At 33.8% G+C, this 21884-nt stretch overlaps 1 protein-coding gene and 1 pseudogene across 1 annotated transcript in view; both read left to right on the top strand.

The window, feature by feature from the left end:
• Positions 1 to 21884, top strand: part of LOC145241557 (glutamate receptor ionotropic, kainate 2-like) — a 729218-nt gene that overhangs the window by 255130 nt on the left and 452204 nt on the right. Inside the window, exon 4 of the mRNA XM_080104625.1 lies at positions 6386 to 6439. Coding sequence (XP_079960751.1) covers positions 6386 to 6439 — 54 coding nt within the window. The remainder of the gene's footprint in view (positions 1 to 6385; positions 6440 to 21884) is intronic.
• On the top strand, positions 11634 to 11750 carry LOC145241694 (5S ribosomal RNA; annotated as a pseudogene).

Raw genomic sequence — 21884 nt, 5'->3', positions numbered from 1 at the left:
AGGGTGTCACGATTAATACCAGTCGAACGATTTAAACCCCGCAACACGAGACATTTCTGGCTCGATGTATCAATCTATCTATCTATCTCTCTCTCTCATATATATATATATATATATATATATATATATAATGTGTGTGTGTGTGTGTGTGTAGACAAATTTGGGCTTATTTTATTGGTTTGAAAATATAGTTAATTTTTATCAAATGTTATAAAATTGAAACTATTCAAATCGGTCCTGGATATGACCTTAAACTATATCCACTTGTGAGGCCCCATCTTCATGGCTTTGGGGAGTGTGGAGCAATCCTGTAATTGGCATTGCGCCCAAGTCCACTCTGACCCGGAGTGGTAGTAGCTGTTAGGGTCCCGACTATAGGTTAAATAGAAACCGACTTGAAAACAACAAATATATTCTATTAACAAATATTTCTTCAAAATCTTTGGATTCGGCATTAAATAACCTGAAAAGGGTTGACATGCTGTAAAAGAAAACAAAACAAAAAAACAAAAATAACCAACCAAAACCATAGAAAGTAGTATAATCTTCAAGAAGCCTGCAAATTGACATATTAAACGCCTTCGATAAGGTCTGGCATAATGGCCTACTTCACAAGATTTCCAGCTAGGGTATAACTGGAAATGTTTTCTCAATAATTAAATCATTTCTATCTGATAGGTTCATAAGAGTAGTGGTTGATGGGCAGAAATCTGAGGGCCACAGTATTAATGCTGGAGTCCCTCAGAGATCCATCCTGAGCCCAACTCTCTTCCTGATCTACATCAATGATCTCCCCAAACACATACTAAATTCATTCATTGACATCTATGCAAATGACACGACCATCGACGGAAACACATAAATGACAAATGGCCGTAAATGACAAATTTCTCTCTGATTCCCTCTCCTCTGATCTTGAGCCCGTCGTTCAGTGGGGGGAAGAGATGGTTGGTTACTTTTAATGCATCTAAAACCAAGCTCCTAACATTACATCATTAACGCTCGGTTCCTCATCTGGCATCAATTGAAATGGATGGCTCTCGTATTGGGGAGGCTTCATGTTTTGAGAAGCTCCTGAGTTTGACCTTTACTCCTGATCTGAAATGGAACACGTATATAAAATTTCTTGCCGCTGGGAAAATGGTAGGATCCTTCTACCGCTCCAGAAGATACCTCACTACTGATGCAATTCTCTATCTCTATAAAAGCCAAGTACGTCCAAAGATGGAGTACTGCTGCCACATCTGGGCTGGAGCTTCAAAAAACAGCCTACCTGCCTTGAAAAATTACAAAATAGACTTCGTGGCTTAGTGGGGGATGCTCTCTTTTCTTCCCTGCAACCTCTCTCCCACAGAAGAGACGTTGCGAGCCTGTCTTTGTTTTATCGTTATTCCCATGACAAGTGCTCGTCCGAGCTCCAATGTCTGGCCCCCCTCGCCAATCCTTCATGATAAACAGCCATCTAGCTGAAACAACTGTATGTAATTTCCCCCGCATTTTATCTGTGCCTAAATCAAAACGTAGATTCCATGAGCATAGCTTTTTTTCTGAGAAGTGCACGCCTGTGGAATTCTCTTCCGTTTACCTGTTTCCCATCTGCCTACAACTTGGACGTCTTCAAGTCCAACATAAACCAATTCCTGATTAATCGCCCCCTTAAGTAAGACGCTTTATCAAATCTCCAATACCAACTATTACTACGATATTATCCCATTGATTATTGTACACAAAATAGCCCTTATCCCCGAGTGGCTTACGGGCCTTGATTAATGGTGATCCCCATGTAAAAAAATGTAGTTTTGTCTCATCAAACCGAGATTTGAGCATTTCAATATCAAATTTGTGTGTGTATATATATATATATACTTGTTTATTGTTATATAAACATGCTCACATCCCGCTGCTACAAATAGCCACTTGTTTCAATCAAACAACAGATATCATCAGGCAGCGACTTGACTATTCAAAAGTTCAATGAGTCATTGAACTTTTGAATAGTCAAGTCGCTGCCTGATGATATCTGTTGTTTGATTGAAACAAGTGGCTATTTGTAGCAGCGGGATGTGAGCATGTTTATATAACACTAAACAAGTATTATCAGCTCTTTTTATTGAGCACTGTCTAACAACCTCGTTGAATTCATTAGTCCATTACTTTTGAATATAAAAAACCCGAGTATATATATATATATATATATATATATATATATATATATATATATATATATATATATATAATGAGAGAGACATGCAACTTTTGGGGGGAATTTTATAAGTTCAGAATCTCAGGGACTATTGATCAGAATTTAACAAATGATTAGCTCGTTGAGAACGTAATAACCTGAATTGTAGAGTGGGCTATGTGGAATTTGCCCTAAAAGTCGCACATTAAAGGAATAGTCAATCATCCAGATCCCATGTTTACAGCTTTTTTTACGGCCGTAAAATATTTCAATCATAGTTGTTTATTTTTCTAGTTTTGAATATAAATTAAACAATATCTGATATTTCTGCAAACCCTCTGGTCTCGATAGAGTGTAGACTGGATCTAGTTAATATTGTGTCAAATGATTGGAAATAGCTTTGATTGATTTCAAATATTTCTTATGTGTTATATCTTTCCTCTTTGGTTTTCATACATGAAGTCAAATTCGCAGTGTATAAACATTATTTGATACTGAAAATATTCATAATCATACCCTATTTCCAAAAGAGGGGACATATAAGATATGAGAAATATTTTAAATCAAGTCTCCCCCTGTCATTTCAAATTATTTGAAACCATCATAGCAAGTCTTAGTATCCCGTACATCATAGAAAGTTTTAGTCACCCCTACATCAAGAGGTTTGGGAGAAATGTTTGTGTGTGTGCGTTCCTGCTATTATCAGAAAATCAACTATGATACGTAAACTGATTTTAGGCTTTTTTTATAAAAATAGATAAAGGCAATAGTAGAACTTACAATATTACAATAATTCAGTAAGAGTCTATCAACAAGGCAAACATTTGCTCAGGCCAGACTATAAAATATTGCTCCAATCTTGGTCTACGTAAGGCTGAATTATGATAATTCATGATAAAAATATAGCGAACCTACTCAGGGGTTTCTGCACAAAAGTTAATAAAAATATTTTATTTTCATTATTTCGATTCGCATCAATCACTTGATTCGGCTAATCAGAAGATATCACTGTTCTAAATATTAATATTTTTTTCATTTAATATGCATTATTACATATATACGTGTTTACGCATATAGGTATGTATGTATTTATGGTTAAGGTTGATATTCCTATGTATGTATGTATGTATGTAACACTCGTCTAGCTGTACACACTATCAATAATCCCCCCACTCTTTATATGTGCCTAAACCTAAACGTAGATTCCATGAACAAACTTCTTTCTTAGAACTGCACGCCTGTGGAATTGTCTTCCGTTTTCCTGCTTTCCGGCCGACTACAATATGGTTGTGTTCAAGTCTAACGTAAATAAGTTCTTGATGAGCCGTTCTATATAAGTTATCAAATTTACCAAATTTTCATTACTAATGATTACTATATTGTCCAATGTCTACTGTACACTCTTTAACCCTTATCCTTGAGTGGCATCTTGGCCTTGATAAGTGGGGATGCCTATGTGAAAAAAAATGTATCCATGTGTATACGTGTATGTTATAGATACATGTGTATATACGAGGTGCCTCCAGTAAGGCTCTAGGCTTGTTTCACATGAGCACTTTTATTGATAGTACATATATAAAACTATATTCCATTTCGAAGTAATCTCCTCCAGTTGCAATGTAGTCCTTAACCGTTCAAGTAATTTCCGGAAGGCCCACATGGACGTTCTCTTGTGTCAGCGTGTCAATGACCCTCGTAACATACTCTTTCATCTCCTAAATTGCATCATAACGACAGCCTCTAAGATTTTACTTCAGCTAAGGCAATAAGCAAAAGTCACAGGAAACAAGGGATTGACTATAGGATGATAAACTGTCTTCATGCCCATCTTAATCAAATTGTTTGTAACAAGGATGGTGTTGTGGACTGCAGCCTTGGGAAAAAAAAACTTCGCACAAATCTGTACAGTTCTCATACTGACATTAAACGGTCCACTTATTGGCTGTATAGACACACGACGGTCATTATTCATGGAATTCTTTATTTTGTTAATTAACTCTTGTGTTCGGACTTCTTTACATCTCCCACACCTCTCATCGTCTCCCAAAGTCTCCCTGCTTTCATCGAATCTGTTTTGCCACTGATAAATGATGCTTGATTTATGCAAGATAGTCCAAAACCACTCTGAAGTAATATGTACGTTTCTGTGGCATGTTTGCAAGTTAAAAACGGATATTTATCGAACGTCGTTCTTCTAAAGTATCCTCACGTCCAGATTGTTTTTCTGGAATTTACAAGCTGTGCCAGTCTGTCTTTTGTAAAGTGAATTCCAGTCCTTTCGGTATCTATTTATTTGAAGCTTAATTCATAAAAATTAGTCAGTCATCTTATAAGATATATAGCAACTGCACAAAAATGTCTATAAATTTATTGAAGGTACTCCATATGCATATATACATTATATATACATATATATATATATATATATATATATATATATGTATATATATAATGTATATATAATATATATACACACAATGTGGGTGTATATCTATGTTTATATATGTATATATATATATATATATATATATATATATATGTACATGTTGGTTTTTGTATACATATATATATAGGTGTGTGTATATATACATGTAGCTGTATGTATATGTGTACATATATACGTGTATATACATTAGTATGTATATATATGTGTATATATATTAATATGTATATATATATATGTACGTGTATATATGTATATATATGCGTGTGTATATATATGTATATGTATATATATGTACACGTGTATATATGTTTATATGTATATATTAATATGCATATATAGTGTGTGCATTTATATGTATATATGCGTGTGTATATATGTATATATATGCGTGGGTGTATATATATTTATGTATATGTATGTATATGTGTCAGATCATGTCATATGCTACAGGTACCATGTAACTCAGTACTACCATCATATGGTTGCGTCACCGGCGATTAAACTAGTTCTCCCACCAAACTTGTTTGGTAAGGAGGGTGGCTAGTCTCTCTTAAGGATGAAAAACAAGACCTTCCAAAAGGGCGAATGAACCCTTTTTCGGGGTCAACGGCCAACTAGCACCATGTGTGTCTGTGTGTATGTATGTATGTGTTGCGGTGGAGAGAGCTCCTGTAAGCCGTGGTGAAGGTAACCTTTCTAGGAGAAGCAAATCTCTGATTTAAAAAATCGTAAAGCGGGAGACCAGTACCCGCATCAAGCTGGTCTTCAGTTTAACTTGTTGCTGGCTATCTTGCTCTTGCTTGTTAATGGATCTCAACATTTTGAACCGGGAGAGAGACTTAGCTGTCGTGCAAAGCTAAGATTCTGTAACATCATCTGTGTATAGATACTCCCTCAGGCATTTTTCTATAAAAATGGTCCTGTGGCGATAGAAGTCATTTTGGGGCTCATGGACATTAAGTGTCTGAGAGAGTGACACTCGTCTGACAAGACGTTGCCATCATCATGTATATGGGGGTATGTATATATGTATATATATATATATATATATGTATGTATATATATGTATATATGTATGTATATGTGTGTATATATATATGTATGTACATGTGGGTATATATATGTATATATGTGGGTATATATATATATGTATATATGTGTATATATATGTGTGTGCATATATATATATATATATATATATATATATATATATACTTTTTTTATTACTGTATCTTTCTGTTGTTACATTATTGCTATTTTGGGATGAAATAGCGAACATTTCTGTAAAAGTCTGAGGAAGCTACAGACGGCGAAAAAAAACGAGTAGCTGAAACAATAATGTAACTTAACAGACAGATATGGTAATAAAAAATAAAACGCATATTTTCTCTACAACAATATTGAGCACTTTCTTCAGTTTTTTAATTACCATTTCCACTAATATATATATATATATATATATATATAATGATGCATATGAATTTATAGATATATAAATGAATTAATTCAAACTTAAAGCAATTTACTTAAATGGTATTGCTCTTTTCTACATTAATTATTAAAGAAAGTTCCACGTTCCACCATAATACAAAAGTAGACTTGTATTTCCTTCGTTTTCTTCATTCGATATTTTATTCTTGAATCGCTTGAATTATTGTGTAATAATTGGCATGTACTCGGTATATTTACTCACCAACGTAGTTAAAGAGGAAACTTATTCCATACCCTATAATTTTCATTTCATCTCTTTGTTTCAGGCCTTACAAGAAGGAATGGTAGATCCGTACCACCATTACATTTTGACCACTCTGGTAAGTGCGATCAATTTTTTTTAGATTTTTATCTGTTTTGTGGACGTCAAAAAAATATCAAGCAGGTAAATTTGATTACTTCAAATTATATGATCTATCATATAAACGTACACACCCGTATGTATGTATGTATGTATGTATGTATACAAAGGGCGAATGAACTCTTTTTCTGGGTCAACGGCCAACTAGCACCGTGTGTGTGTGTGTGTGTGTATGTGTATTGGGGTGGAGAGGGCTCCCGTAAGCCGTGGTGAAGGCAACCTTTCTAGGAGAAGCAAATCTCTGATTTAAAAAACAATAAAACGGAAGACCATTACCCGCATTAAGTTGGTCTGCAGTTTAATTTGTTGCTGGCTATCTTGCTCTTGTTTGTTGCTGGATCTCAACATTTTGAACCGAGAGAGAGACTTAGCTTTCGTACAAAGCTAAGACTCTGTAACATCATATTTGTATAGATACTCCCTCAGGCATTTGGGCTCATGGATTTTAAATGTCTGAGGAAGTGACACTCGTCTGACAAGAAGTTGCAATCATAATATATATAAGTGAACGTGTTTGTGTCTATGTCTGTGTACATTTCCCTGCGGAATAACTCAGTCAATTTTTTGTTTACAGGCTCGAGATTTGTATATACAGGGTACTGAGATTTAGGGAAATCGATGTGGTCGGGTTTCTTTGATAAGGGGTCAAAGTTCAACGATTTGACCTTTGAGAACTCTACCAAACTCCTCGGACAATTTTGGGTCTAAACACTTGACATTTTAGATATTAGTTCCTTGGACATGGATCTAACTTAATAACATGATTTGAGCCCAAAACAATAAATATTAAGTTGTCATAATGGGGATCAAATTTTAAAAATTACCGTTTTTTGTTTTTTCTTTGCTCAGCATACACCTTCAAACGCCCGGGCAACGCCGGGCACCCATGCTAGTACATATATATATATATATATATATATATATACATATATATATATATATATATATATATATATACATATATATATATAAAATTTTAGTAATTCAATAATTAAAAATTTATGGCGTGGAATGGTTAAATTTCAAATCGAGAAAATGTTTATTATTATATGTAAGACAAAGAATACATATTAATTAGTATATCTCCTTAACCTATAGGTGTTTAATGTCCACCATCTCTTCAGAGGAGAAACTCTTAGCAAATAGTATAATGGTTAGCACCTCATTTGCTAAAAAACAATAAACATAGAAATAATTAAACGTTTTTAAAGTTTTTAAATATCATAGAGAATGTGAAATTAATGAAAAGTATATTGAGTTTGATATCCAAGTTGCATGGAAAAATCCGAAGTGAGAATCCTTGGCAGCAATGTCCAATCTGTATTTTGAATGGGTTTCTACACCAGTATATTCATTGGATAAGTTTATTCTTAAGAAATCTCTCTCTCTCATATATATATATATATATATATATATATATATATATATATATATATATATATATATATATATATATATACATACACACACAGGTAAGGTAACCAGAACCAGTAAAATATAACGATTATATTAATGCGCACACCCGTGTGTGTGCGTGTGTAATATATATATATATATATATATATATATATATATATATATATATATATATAATGAAAAGGGCTCACACAGTTTGTAACAGATTGTGGTTACCCACGAAGTGGTGCCTGCGCGTGAACATCTTATTGGCAGGAGGTGCGCAATCTCCAACCACATCTCTCCTGAGTTGACATTGTTAAATACCAGTTGCAAGTGAAGTGTACAAGACGACTGGAAAGATATGCCGAGATAAGCGGAATGTACTTACAGCGCCTAGAATACCCAATTCGTCACCCATCTGATATTAACCAGGATCGCCGTTGCTTAACTTGAACAAACATCTTTTTACTCATATCCCTTCATAATGTTCCTGCAAATTATGGCACTGATAGTAGCACCCTGCTTCAAAGTGGCACTGTGCCTTGTTTGGGGTTAAAATTGAATAAAAAAATCGTTACTGTTCTCCCAACTTCCTCTGCCAACACGCATTTTATTAGAAAACTGACCCTGTTCTATTTGCATACGTGTGCAGTTGTAGATGAGATCTCGTGAGATTCCACGAGACTACCCCATATAAATCTATGACTGCCATCTTTAATTTCTCTTTCTCCCAGATTCCATCCGAAGGTAAGTTGTATGACTGCATGATACACACACACGCGGGGGCTTTCTTCTTTGATTATTACATTCAACTCTACAGAAAAACAAATTATAAATCTTTATTTTTTTAGATGACATATATGATTGTAATGGAATAAGCAGATTATTGGCTTCGGCCAGATACGAAACAACCATTAGTATCATATGGGATATGATCATTATTAAAACAAATAAACGTACTTTCAGCTTTTGACAGTCATATCTATCATCCTCATAGAAATCTATATTCCTATACATGTTTTTCTATTTATTTAAAACAAATACAACTTTGATGTATATGGGGCTTGGAATTGCATTCATCTTCCAAAAATCAAGCTAATTTGCATATTCTTTTAAACATTCATTTTAATTAATTCGCTATTAGTTCTTTCAGTTTTCTTGTAGAAAGGTCATCTATAGTTAACTATTACGTGTAAGTATATACAGGCAGATATTGTACATAATTTATACTTGCTTAATAATTACGTAAAAATGTTATAGTAAACACAAGCCTCTTTCAATATATATTTATGTATGCGTATATATATATTTGTTTTTAACAAATTGTCTACCAAACTCCTCTATCAGTTTTTTGTCTACAGACATGAAATTTCATATATAGAGTAGTGAAACCTATGCTAAACCTCATTATAGGGTTTTATCCTAGGAAAATCGTGTGAAAATTAAAAAATGAAATTTGCTAGGTGACGATGCAAGAACGGCATTACGAATATGCTTGCATGACATCATAGATATTGGTCCCATTTTTTGGAATTTTGGGGGCTTGCAGAAAACATGTCTTCATAGCTTAGGCATTAGCGTCAAAGGAAAAACTAAATCGTAAGCTAAACGTTTTGGTTTCGATTATCGGTGGTGGCGCTTCAGCCATTTTTTTTTTTTTTTACTACATATTCGGTCCAATATAATATAATAATAAATACGAAATCTGCATTATTCAAAATATCATATTTAAGCATATTTTGCGACCGAGCAATGCCAGGCGGTCTGCTACTACGGTGTATTCTTTGTCATCTCCTAAGCTTTCTCGTTGCTTGTTCTTCTTTTTTTGTTTTTGTTTTTTGTTTATTTTCATTTCCTTATTTCTGTTTCTGTTTTCTCTTCTTTTGCGACTTTTTTTTTTCTTCTTATTCTTTGTTATTTATTTCTCACGTCTCTTCTTCGACTCTTTTTCGTTATAACTCCTTGCATCTTTTCTGGTAATTCACAATCTCGTTCAATCACTTCTGCCCCGTGGTTATCTCTGTGGTTCTATGTTTAGATCATTAATCGTTTCTTCCCTTAACAATTCATAGTTTCTATCATTACCTTTAAATTATTCCTATCATCAGTAATTGTTGTATAAAAGCTTTATCCCTATTCATCGCAAACAAAAGGGAGTAGACAGTATCGGAAACTATATCAGAATCAAAAGGCACATAAACGAATAATATATCTGTTTACATTACATTTAACCTTCCTGCATGTTGGTGAAATCAAGGAGGCACAAAGAATCACAAAGCTTAGCAGGATGGCGAAAGAAAATATAAATGTAGAAAAATTATCAAGGCCAGAAACCACTCGTGCATGAAGGTTAAGAGTCTACAGTAGTCAACTGGACAATATAATAATCGTTAGTAATGGAAATTCAGTAAATTTGTTAACTTACGTGGAACGGCTCATCAATAATTTGTTTACGTTGTACTTGAAGGCAACCATATTGTAGTCAAAGGGAAAGTAGGAAAACGGAAGACAATTCCACAGGCGTGCAGTCCTAAGAAAGAAGCTTTGTTCATGGAATCTACGTTTCTTTTAGGAACAGATAAAGAGTGGGAAGAATTATTGATAGTGATTTCAGCTAAACGGGTATTTCTTGTGAACATTTGGCGAGAGGAGACCATACATTGAAGCTCAGTCGAACACTTGCCATGAAACTTTCCGGCATAAAATGACCTGTAAAGGGTGGAAATTTGTCGGAGACATTTATGTCAATTGAGACATAGTTGTCATGAGTTCATCAGATCAGATTCCTGTAAACTACTTGCAAAACAGGCACAAGAATGCAGCATTGCTCTAAAGGGGTTTGATTTAAATTATAAGACTTTTTTTAATTCCATTTTCACCCCAAACAAGGTACAATGCCACTATGATGTAGGAGGCTACTCTCATGGGCATAAGTTGCAGGGATACTATGTAGGGAGTTGAGCAGCAAGATATATGTACACATAACACTATAACTTCTGCATGTTAGTACAGTTGAGAAATCAGAAACTGGGAAGGGAGTTCCTAGGTCTAGCAGTTCCGGGAAAGAAACTATGAGAGTGGAAAGCCTTCTTACATCTAGGGTTCTCTACTGTGTAGCAGTGGGATTTTACTGTTTGCCTGAGTTGTCGGGGGTATTTATGTCGACAGGGTACAAGGGCTTCTAGTTTGTCGGAGGATTCGCCATTTAAAAAACTGGTAGTACAACAGGGAAATGCAATATATATACATATATATATATGCATTCATTCAAATTATATTAAAATTTGAACCACTGTACATTTATTTTAGCCACATTCTTAACACGTTTAAATGTATTTTGTACATATGAGACGCGTCACAATTTCAAGTAATTTAAATGTAATTTGAACTGAAGCATTTAAAAGCATCCAGATTTTCAATGAAAAAGTAATCAAAAGCTGCCTGAGGACGACTGAAGAAAATCAGTTTAAAGTACTTGCAAAAAACCAGATGGAGGAAAATGACTACAGAACATTCATACACAATTTTACCAAGACATAAAAATGACCATTCGAAAAAGGAAAAGATTAGAAAAAAAAGATAATGAACCGAAAAACACTTCGTACTATTTAACTATTTACCTGCACAAAAACGTGCTGCCTGAATACACACACACACACACACACACACACACATATATATATATAAAAGCGTATATATACGTGTGTATATATATGTGCATATATATATATATATATGTATATACATATATATATATATACGGTATAATCACGTTGACACACCGGGTCTCGTCAGATCACCGAAGTTAAGCAACGTTGAGCCTGGCTAATACCAGATGGGTGACCATTTGGGAATTCTAGGCGCTGTATGTGCTCTCCGTTTATCTCGGCATTGTTTCCAGTCGTCTTGTACCTCAACTTGTATGCAAAAATGTTGACTCAGGAGAGGTGTGGATGGAGATTGCACAACTCTTGCCACACAAATTTCATGCGCAGGCACCCTTACAGTGGGTATCCATAGTCTGTCAAGACTGAAGGAAGCCTATATATATATATATATATATATATATATATATATATATATATGCGTATATATGTATACATATGTGTATATATATATATATATATATATATATATATATATATATATATATATATATACTAGCATGGGCACCGTTGGGCGCCGGGTGTTTGTATGTGTATGTTGAGCAAAACAAAACAAAAAACGATAGTAGGAAGGCAGACTCGAACCCTTCCACAAAGAAGGAAAAGAACGGGGTAAAACCTAACGTTTATGCTGTTACAACCATGTCCAAGAAACCTATATCTAAAATTTCAAGTGCGTAGACCCAAAATTGTCGGAGAGGTTTGGTAGAGTTCTCAAAGGTCAAATCGTTGAATTTTGACCCCTTAATCGTAAATTTCTCGTCAAAAACCGATCACATCAATTTTCCCAAATCTCAGTAACCTGTATATCAAACTTCGTGTCTGTAGACAAAAAATTTATAGTTATTGCGTAGGAAAATGTACACAGATACACAGATACGCAGACACGTTCACTTTTATAGATATATAGATATATGGTCAACAACGATTATGGTTGCTGCAAATTAGCCCGTTTTGGAGGTCTCCTCAGTAGAACTGCGTCGTCTGTTGCTGAAGAGACTAGTGCAAGAGCGGCATTTAATCCCAAAAATATTCCAATATTAATGTGTGAACTCGGAACAGTTTACATTGGTGGTCTTATTTATGCGTGGACGGACGCTTCTCCACAACAGCGACATTAACCTCTATTAGGGCCTATCTTTATACTTAGTATCATATTAAAACTCTCATGGAACTTAAGGTCGATGTTGTTTTCCTTCAGGTGTAACATTGCGCGGACGGCTATAGAAAAATGCGTGCGAAATGACGTCACCGTAAAGAGAATATGACCATAAAAAAAGGAGAAAGCGGACGATCACGGGAGAGACGTTTGACACGGAAGAAATAACATTCGAGATCACATATGGGAAGATGATCACGTGGGTAATATCAGGGGCATAACAATAAGGAAATAAGCTTTAATGTTCAAAGAAAAAGCGAGTTATTTATTATTTTCTGTCAGCTTTGCGATTGAGCATATTCCGCACAACGTTACAAACGCTGTGCCTTACATCATGATGGGGCCTGGATATTACCTTAAACTATATCCAGTGGTGAGGCCCCAGCTTGCAGGCTGTGGGGAGTATGAAGCCATCCTTTAATTGCCATTGCTCTCAGGTCAACTTTGACTCGGAGTAGTAGTGCCTGTTAGGGTCCCAACTATGGGTTAAATAGAAACTGACTTGAAAACAACAAATATATTTTATTAAAAAATGTTTCTTCAAAATCATTGGATTCGGCATTAAATTATCTGAATGACATGCCGTAAAACAAAAACAACAAACCAACAACATCATAATGGAGACTAGTAGAGGTGTTCCCATATGGCAGACTGTCAACCAGGATGGTTAGTGGAATGTGCTCTTCCTGCATTCTATTGATATATGTCTAAGCAAGCGTAGTCTGTGTTGCTTACTCTTGAAATATGTACAGATAACAGAGGCAAAGAAAATACCAGTATTTCTATTTGTTCATTCTTAGCTGAGCTATAAAATTGTCAGATTTCGTTTGTTGCATAAAAATATTGATGCTTTAAAATCAAAATAATCAAAAAAAATAAGTGTGTTTAAAATTGGTTTGTCTGTTCAATGATCGGAAGTGAGCATCAAGCCTCGGCCAATTTATTTCAATGAAATAACCAAATATATTGAATAACGTTCTTGTTTTTCTTACCCTTTTTTTTACTCGTCCAAATCGAACATCAGGGAGGGGAATAAGATTTATTTTTACTTCAGACTGCGAGTAAATGAATATGTAAAACAGGAAGAAACAAAAAAAAAATATAATAGAAATCAAGTCTATTCGTTTTTGCACCAATAGAGAAAAACCACATTTTAAATAAATTATTAAAAGAATAAAAAGCGATATATTATGCTGGAATATCTTTCCTGCGGGGGAAAAAGATGAAACTGTATTGATGTATGTGATAGTTCATCTAGAAGTATTACACCTAATTGTTATTTTTTCTTTAGTTTTGTTTTTGTCCGTTTTTACGTATTGATTTATGAGAAAATGTTTTATAGATAGAAACATAGCATTACTACATATTAATAACCTGTTTCAGTTGTAATTTTATCAAATACAAAAGTCTTAGAACGAATGTGTTTTATACTTTTTTCTTTAGTTTTTTCTTTCTTTTTTAGTTTGTTACGTATTGATTTTTGATAAATATTTTCATATATAGAAACTAGTATTGTGACGGAAAAATCGGAACATTTGTGGGTATTGGAATCGGTATCGGAATCGAAAAATTTGAGTCAAGTTTCCGATGCCAAAACAGTTCCTTTGTCTTTTTTGATTATATTTTGTCTGAAACAAAATCTAAATCGGTTGGTAGTAATAATAAAATAAAATGTTTGTTGATTTTAAACTGTCAGTAATAATACAACTTTTAGATCATCTCTACGCAAATTGGGTTTTTCCTTGGAGAAAATTATTGCACATCTAACGTGTGTTTTTGCGAAAATCGAGGCAAAATATTATCTTCATGATTAAATATTTATAGATTTATAAAAATCGGAATCGGTAACTTAGTACAGAATCGATAATTGTATCGGAATCGGAAACAATATTGGAATCGTCCTATCACTAATTAAATAAAGCACTACTACATATTAATAATCTGTTTCAGTCGTAATTTATGAAGTGCAAATGTCTTAGAAGGAATCCCTATTTATGTAGCTTACAAAAGATAAAGAACCGACTTCAGCATTATTCTTTAATTAAAGTGCACGATGTTGTAAATAATTAATATATATATTATTCTTGCGCAATAACATTAGGAAATAGTTGTATATTTTAAGACATTACCTGTTTGCACAAACGTTATTACTTTAGTACAACAAATTTGGCAATAAATCGGATGTGGCTAAAGTAAATATGGAGCAGAGCCGCTGACGCTGAGAGCAACAGCAGCAGCAGCATAATGATATGCAAATGACACAGCCGATTGCGCAAATTGACGTCACAGCAAAGATAAAAGGGCACAGGTGTTCGGAAAAGTAAGATTTTACAAGTAAGTGTCCAGAAAATAGGTGCTCGCGATGAGAGAAGCACGTGTTCGAGACATGTAGGTGACCACACAGTCGACGCAAAAAGTCACAGGCGACCAGAGAAGGAAAAATGCAGTGTTGAAATATTTAGACAAACTGTGTTGTTGAAAATAACGGATACAAAGGCTTTTGTTAAAAAAAAAGTGACTCGAGATTTGCCCTACCTTCCATTTTATTGCGACAGAGTCTACAACGTGTTGGGTCTGTTACAATGTAACGGCACAGTTAAAAATATACAACGTTTAAAATAATCTCCGACTAAAACCATTCGAAACAGAATGGGGAAAATATAAACTCTGCCAGCCCGTCAAATAAAAAAGTAAAACGCTGGATATTAATATCGTAGTACCTTTAACGTACGTACGCAGTCACGGTTTCCATCATATAAAATATTCGATCGGGACATCCTATTTATTTAAAAAGAGAATAGTTGGTGATAACATTCTACGAATATTAAGTTAGTATATAGACCGGCCGATTTAATATTCTTAGTATGTTCAATCTTCCTCGAAAGTTGCCAAGATTCTTGAAAAAGTGGTAATCGGTAGGTGATAGGTCTGAAGATATGGTGGATGAAGCAGAGTTCTTAGCCAAATTCGTTCAACTTTTCATAGATCGGTTTACAAACGAACGGTCTAGCATTGTCATGGAAGAGAATTGGGCATTTTCTTTGGACTAATGCTGGCTGTTGTTGTTGTTGAAGTTTCGGAGGAATTTTATCCATTTGTTGACAGTGCTTCTCCGCCGTAATGTTTTTTCCTACATTCAAAAAACTAAAATAGATGAGATTGGTCGCCGACCAACAAACAATAAACATGGTCTTTATTTGGTACAAATCTTGCTTCGGGGAATGTTGTGGGGTTTCATCGACACCTAAACGCCTAGCTGAGCGTCGCCTGTTGTCGCAAAGAACCCACTTTTCATCGCAAGTCCCAATCCGGTCGAGAAATGAGTCGTTCGTGGTGCGTAAAAGTGATGCCACTTCATAATGGCATTTCTCTTGTTAGTCGTTCAAATTGTGAGACAAAAATTTATCGTTTTCTTTTTTTTTCCCCAATCTCACTCAAGTGGTTGGAAATCGTCTTATACGTTACATCTAATTCAGAAGCAAGTGCTCAAACAGTTGTGCGTAAATTGGCCTCAACTAAGGCTGTTAATCGATTGTATTAAACATCCGATGGCCAACCACTACGCTTCTCATGTTTAGGACTCTCGTCGCTGCCACCGTATTTCTTAAACGATCCTTCAGCTTTGTGTTCAGTAGTGGTTCCTGATATCAACGCTTCGTTGTATACGCGAGCTATTTCAGCAGCTATTCGGTCTAGCTTGACTTGAAAACAGAAAACTGTGCAAGTTTTCTCTTTTCTTTTTTTCATCTTGTATTTAACGTTATAAAAATGCTTTAAAACGGTTGTAATTAAAACGCTCTTTAAAATAGTATATGAAGTAAAGGTAAAATGAGGAAACTGTATTTCAAAATACAGCATTTGAAATCAAAAGTAAAAATTCCGCTACAACTTTCTTCACAACTTAATAACATACTTGGTTAAAGTATAATAAACGTTGGTTATTTTATTTATGTCAACTTTCACATTTTCCGTACTGTAAAAATTAACAAGGAAAAAAATATTTAAAAAAAAAACCAATGAAAAGCAATGAATTTCAACAGTGACTCATTTTCTATTCTAAGTCAGGGGCCATCGTTATTTGCTCCAAATGTTTAGAGACTATCCACGGTCGTTTTAAGAGACGTTCTCTCGGTAAGCAAAGCAAATTTTAAGTCTGAATATTTTATATTCGTTCCTCTATACAAAAAAAAAAAAAACTCGATTCGGCTTTGAAAATTGAGGGAGAAACCTGCTCGGCAGATTATACTTCTTATTTATCTAACTTTATAAAACAATAAATGTGTTCTCTCCGTCCTTCTTTGTACTTTGGATTGCTTCCCCTAACTAGGAAGATGTGACAATAGGTTTAAAATTGGGGGCTAATCATACCTTATTTTACAGCTATAATAAAGATTTATACCCCCGAATATATATATATATATATATATATATATATATATATTAAATTGTAATTCAATGAATTTCAAAAAACTCTCATTGAAATGAAATGAAGTGGTTGAGTTTCATATCAAAGCATTTTTATTATTCTAAGCAAGACAAAGAATGCTTTAGAAAGTTTATCTCCTTAACCTATAGGGTTTCGATGTCTACCATCTCATCAGAGGAGTGAAAATATTAGCAAATAGTTATAAAGGTATGCACCCTATTTGCTAAAGTCAGTGAGACATGGAAAGTCAAAGTGAAAATAATATATGTATCAGAAGTTCTGTAGCAGGAGTATTTGTAGAAAAAGGATATGAATGTTCTTGTTGATCCAACATGTTTGGTAAAATCCATATTATATGTTCTTTACATCCGTTTGGTAATAGTTTCCAAGTTATATCCTGGGTAATCCGCATATCTGTGTATATATCCGAATCGGGCAAGTGCTTGTTTAAATTTGTCTTGGGTCCAGCCGAAAATAATTTCAAAGTCTGGTGGAAGCCTTTTCATTGGAAGCTTATATTTTTTTAGCGGGGGGGGGGAAGTGTTAGGGAGAGTAGGCAATGGTAAGTGGCAGGAGGTGGGGTGAGACAATTTTGTGCATATTCATCCTAATATACACATGAACACACATATACAAACTCAACACTCACACACAATATACATATGAAATACACATACACACATACACATATATATACCTATATACACATATATATATAAACATATACATATACACACACTTAAACATACATACATCTCTATAAAAAATAGATATCTCTTCAAGTAGAATCTAAGAATCATAAAGTTTGACCGGTCGCTTAATTGAGGTCAGGTCGTGTACAAGATATAGGGACTTGTTTCGGGGGGGGGGAAGAAAGGAGGAGGAATAAGAATAATATAGATATAAAGACAAAAACCAAAACAAACTAAAACAAAGAGATGGGCCTAAACCGTAAATGGAATAATTCTTTTTTCCTGATTTTTCCTAGTTTAATCTCAAACCTCATTGTCAATTTAAATCGTATTTGTTCTGTCAACTCAAGTTATAAGTACTGCGCATGAGGTGCTAATTATTATTAATTTTATACTTATCTATATTTCCCTTAGAAAGAGGATTGGCATAGAGTTTAGAATATACTAATGTTTATTAGCTAATTGTGAAATTAATTCTAATATTATTGATGGAACGTTTTATCTTTATGTTATGGTCCTTACGGTAATAGTTCAATGCTAAGTAAGTTAAAACAAAGGTAATAAAGTAATGATAATACCTTATAGAAAAAAACGTTTAAAATCAGTATATCCATAACCTTATGCTATTTAATAATATTTAACCGGGGAAATTTTCTATAACTGCATTATTAATACATATACATACACACATATACACATACATATATATATATATATATACCCACACACAACATATATATACACACACACGTACACATGCATGAACGTGTACAATATATATATTTTTTATACATATTCGCAACCATACGGTTAATACACACATACGCTCACTTATTCTATGTATACTTACATCTAAGCCCATATATACCCACAAATAACAGGTGTATCATATATAGACAGATATATATATATATATATATATATATATATATATATATATATATATATATATATATATACAGGATGATTGCATTGACACACTGGTGCTTGTCAGATAACTCAAGGTAAGCGACGTTGCGCCTTGTAAGTACGAAATGGGTGAATATTTAGGAATTTTGGGCGCTGTATGGTATCTCCGTTTATATTGGCATTTGTTTTCTGCCGTGCTCTCCATACACTTCACTTGCCACTGATATTTAACAATGCTGACTGAGGATATGTATGACTGAAATTGGGCCAATCTTGCAAAAAAAAAAAAAATACTCACGCACATGCACCCCTATGGTGGGCATCCATAATCTGTCAAGACTGCAGAAGCCTTTATATATAGAGTACTATCCACTTATCTTGTGCTTCCTTTTTTAAAATTAAATATGTTTTTAACTCTTTTTCAAGATGTCTTTTAACATATTTTATTAATCATTTGTTCATATATAGGTTTAATAATGTCGCTTGTTGTCTTTTCCTTATAAAGGGAATGCTTTCCATAATGTTTTAGTGTAAAAGTGTTTTTAATTCAATAAGTCTGAAGAACGGCTGTTTTCAAACGACATAATGTTTGAATTTGTCTGAATAGTTTTGAAACATTTGTAACTAACGATGAAATACACTATTTGTTAGCTTACCGTTAAAGTCATCTATTTTTGGCTTAAAATTTATTTGTATATTAACGATTACTGAATTATATAAACCCAGTAAAATTCGGAATTCTACAAATAAGAATATATATATATATATATATATATAAATTCCAAAAATAATCCAAGTTTTGAAGTAAAATTATAAAATAGAGAAGTAGAAACATTAATACGAATGTTACAATCCTTGCTAGATGAAAAGTCTCAATATTCGGAATGGATCATATATATATGGAATTTAGTATACGATCTGTAAATTAATAATGAAAATAATTTATTATTCTAAGTCTTTGCATTAATTGTAAAATAATAAAATTTTTAATTTATTATTTGCAAATATAATACTAAAGTTCAGATATTTATATACACTTGTGACCTGGCAAGGCTACGGAGGAGACTAAGCAAAAGATCCGCTCCAAAATTCATCTCAACGCAGCAAAACTAAGGCTGGCTTACTAGTAGACTACGTATATAAATATATGCTTATTTGGACATATTTTATTGGTTATAAAATATATGTTTTTTAACAAATTATCATTAAATTACAACCATAGAATTGTATTATAACGTGCTAAAAGCCTGCAAATTTACAGCTAGTATCGCCTCAAAGAACCAACCATATGAGCATTTCAATAGTCAATCAAACGATGAGTATAACTATATCCACATATAGATATTCTACTCTTTGGAGCACTTTTATTATTTAGAAATCTCGGCAACTACTGATCAGAATTAAATCAATGAAGTCTCGTTGGGAGGCTAATGATCCTCAAGGATACACATTACTATTTCCAGAAGTGGGGCACCACTTCTCTATGTTAATTTCACGTAAAAAAACCTCCCACTTTATGGCCACATTGGCTATAAGCATGATGCAACTTTTACGTTAAATTAATGTAGAAAAGTTATCCCTCTACTGTATAAATCCTTTATATCTCGGAAACTACTTGTTTCCTCTAATTTTTACTGTTATTTTGGTGTTCAACACCCTCTAACACCTAAAATAGTGTTAGTTTTAAAGATTTTCCGTGGGTAGACAGATACTGCACCTTTACCAATACGTTAATCATAGTCATTTTATTCCCTAGTTTTGTATATGAATTACAAAATATATGATATTTTCCTAAATCATCTGGCCCTGAAGGAGGGGAAACAAAAACTTGCTGCTGTGGCTTCAAATGATCTGAAATAACAGCAAGAGGAGACTTGACTCCAAATATTTCTCATATGTTATATCTCCCCTCTTTGGTTTTCCTACATAAAGCGAATTTCACAGTGTAGAAAACGTATTTGACACTGGAGATAATAATAATCGTTCCCTATTTTCAAAAGAGGAGGGATATACCATTTGAGAAATATTTGAAATCAAGTTTCCCCTTGCTGTTATTTCAGATCATTGGAAACTGTAGCTACTAGTTTTTGTCTCCCCTTCATCGAGGCCATATGTTAACTTAACGGGTTTAAAAATGCGAGGCTCGCTATCTGTTTGTAAACAAGCGGTTTAAGCACTATAAATATGTTGGAGGAATGTTTGTTTAAAATGGACATACGTTGAGATTGTTTAACCCGTGGGTTGATGGGTAGAACTGCCGGCTGTCAACGCACTATATTCAATCCTCTGCGTTGAAGAGGTGCTAGTCTAGCCGCATTAATGAGGTGTGATACAACGAAACAGTACGGTATGTGGATGACTATAAATATATATATATATATATATATATATATATATATATATATATATATTAGTAAGAGAGGGAGTGAAAGAGAGTATTTTTTTTTCAATTGCATGCATGTATTACATAGAGTTTTACCTTAATCTGAAAATGAAAACAAACAAAAAAAACATCAAATCACTGCCTAAATATACAGTTACAAAGCACTGAGAACGAAAGAACTAACACACACACACACACACACACACACACACAAACATAGCCTTTTATATATACGTACAGATATTTTGTGAGGATGTGTAGTAACACGTTCTTGTATTGTCGTCTTTTTTTTCTAAACTCGCACCTTTCCAATGTACTACATTGCTTCATTCATATATCGACTATTTTTCCTAAAACGTGCATTTAAAAATGTATGAATATATTTTTGGCCTATACTTTTGTTTTCTTGTATTTTTCTTCCTTGCTTACATTAAGTGATTCATTTTTTTGGAAATATATAGAATGAACCACTCCTGCCGTTCCTGTCGCGATTCAGTACAGATAAAACGTAAAAAGGAAGTAAACAAAAAATAAAACTAAAAGTTCTTTTATTCTTTATGGAATACTAGCAATACGACCAGACATTGCCCGGGATTGAATGATGATCAACGAATGTTTCACACTCGTATATTTTATTGTCATCGAAATTCGTGAAATCGCTCATTTTCACAGAAAATGCTATTAATTGCCTGCTCTAGATCGGAATTCACCGCGCTGCCTTCCCATAATAACTTAGTCAACTATAAATTGTAGTGAACATTACACGCTATGA

The sequence above is a fragment of the Euprymna scolopes genome, chromosome 20 (genome assembly GCF_053919585.1).
Source record: "Euprymna scolopes isolate OS-2025 chromosome 20, ASM5391958v1, whole genome shotgun sequence".
In the NCBI taxonomy this organism is placed as follows: domain Eukaryota; kingdom Metazoa; phylum Mollusca; class Cephalopoda; order Sepiida; family Sepiolidae; genus Euprymna; species Euprymna scolopes.
Note: the sequence above shows the minus strand (reverse complement) of the source record. Positions and strands in the feature narration are given on the sequence as shown.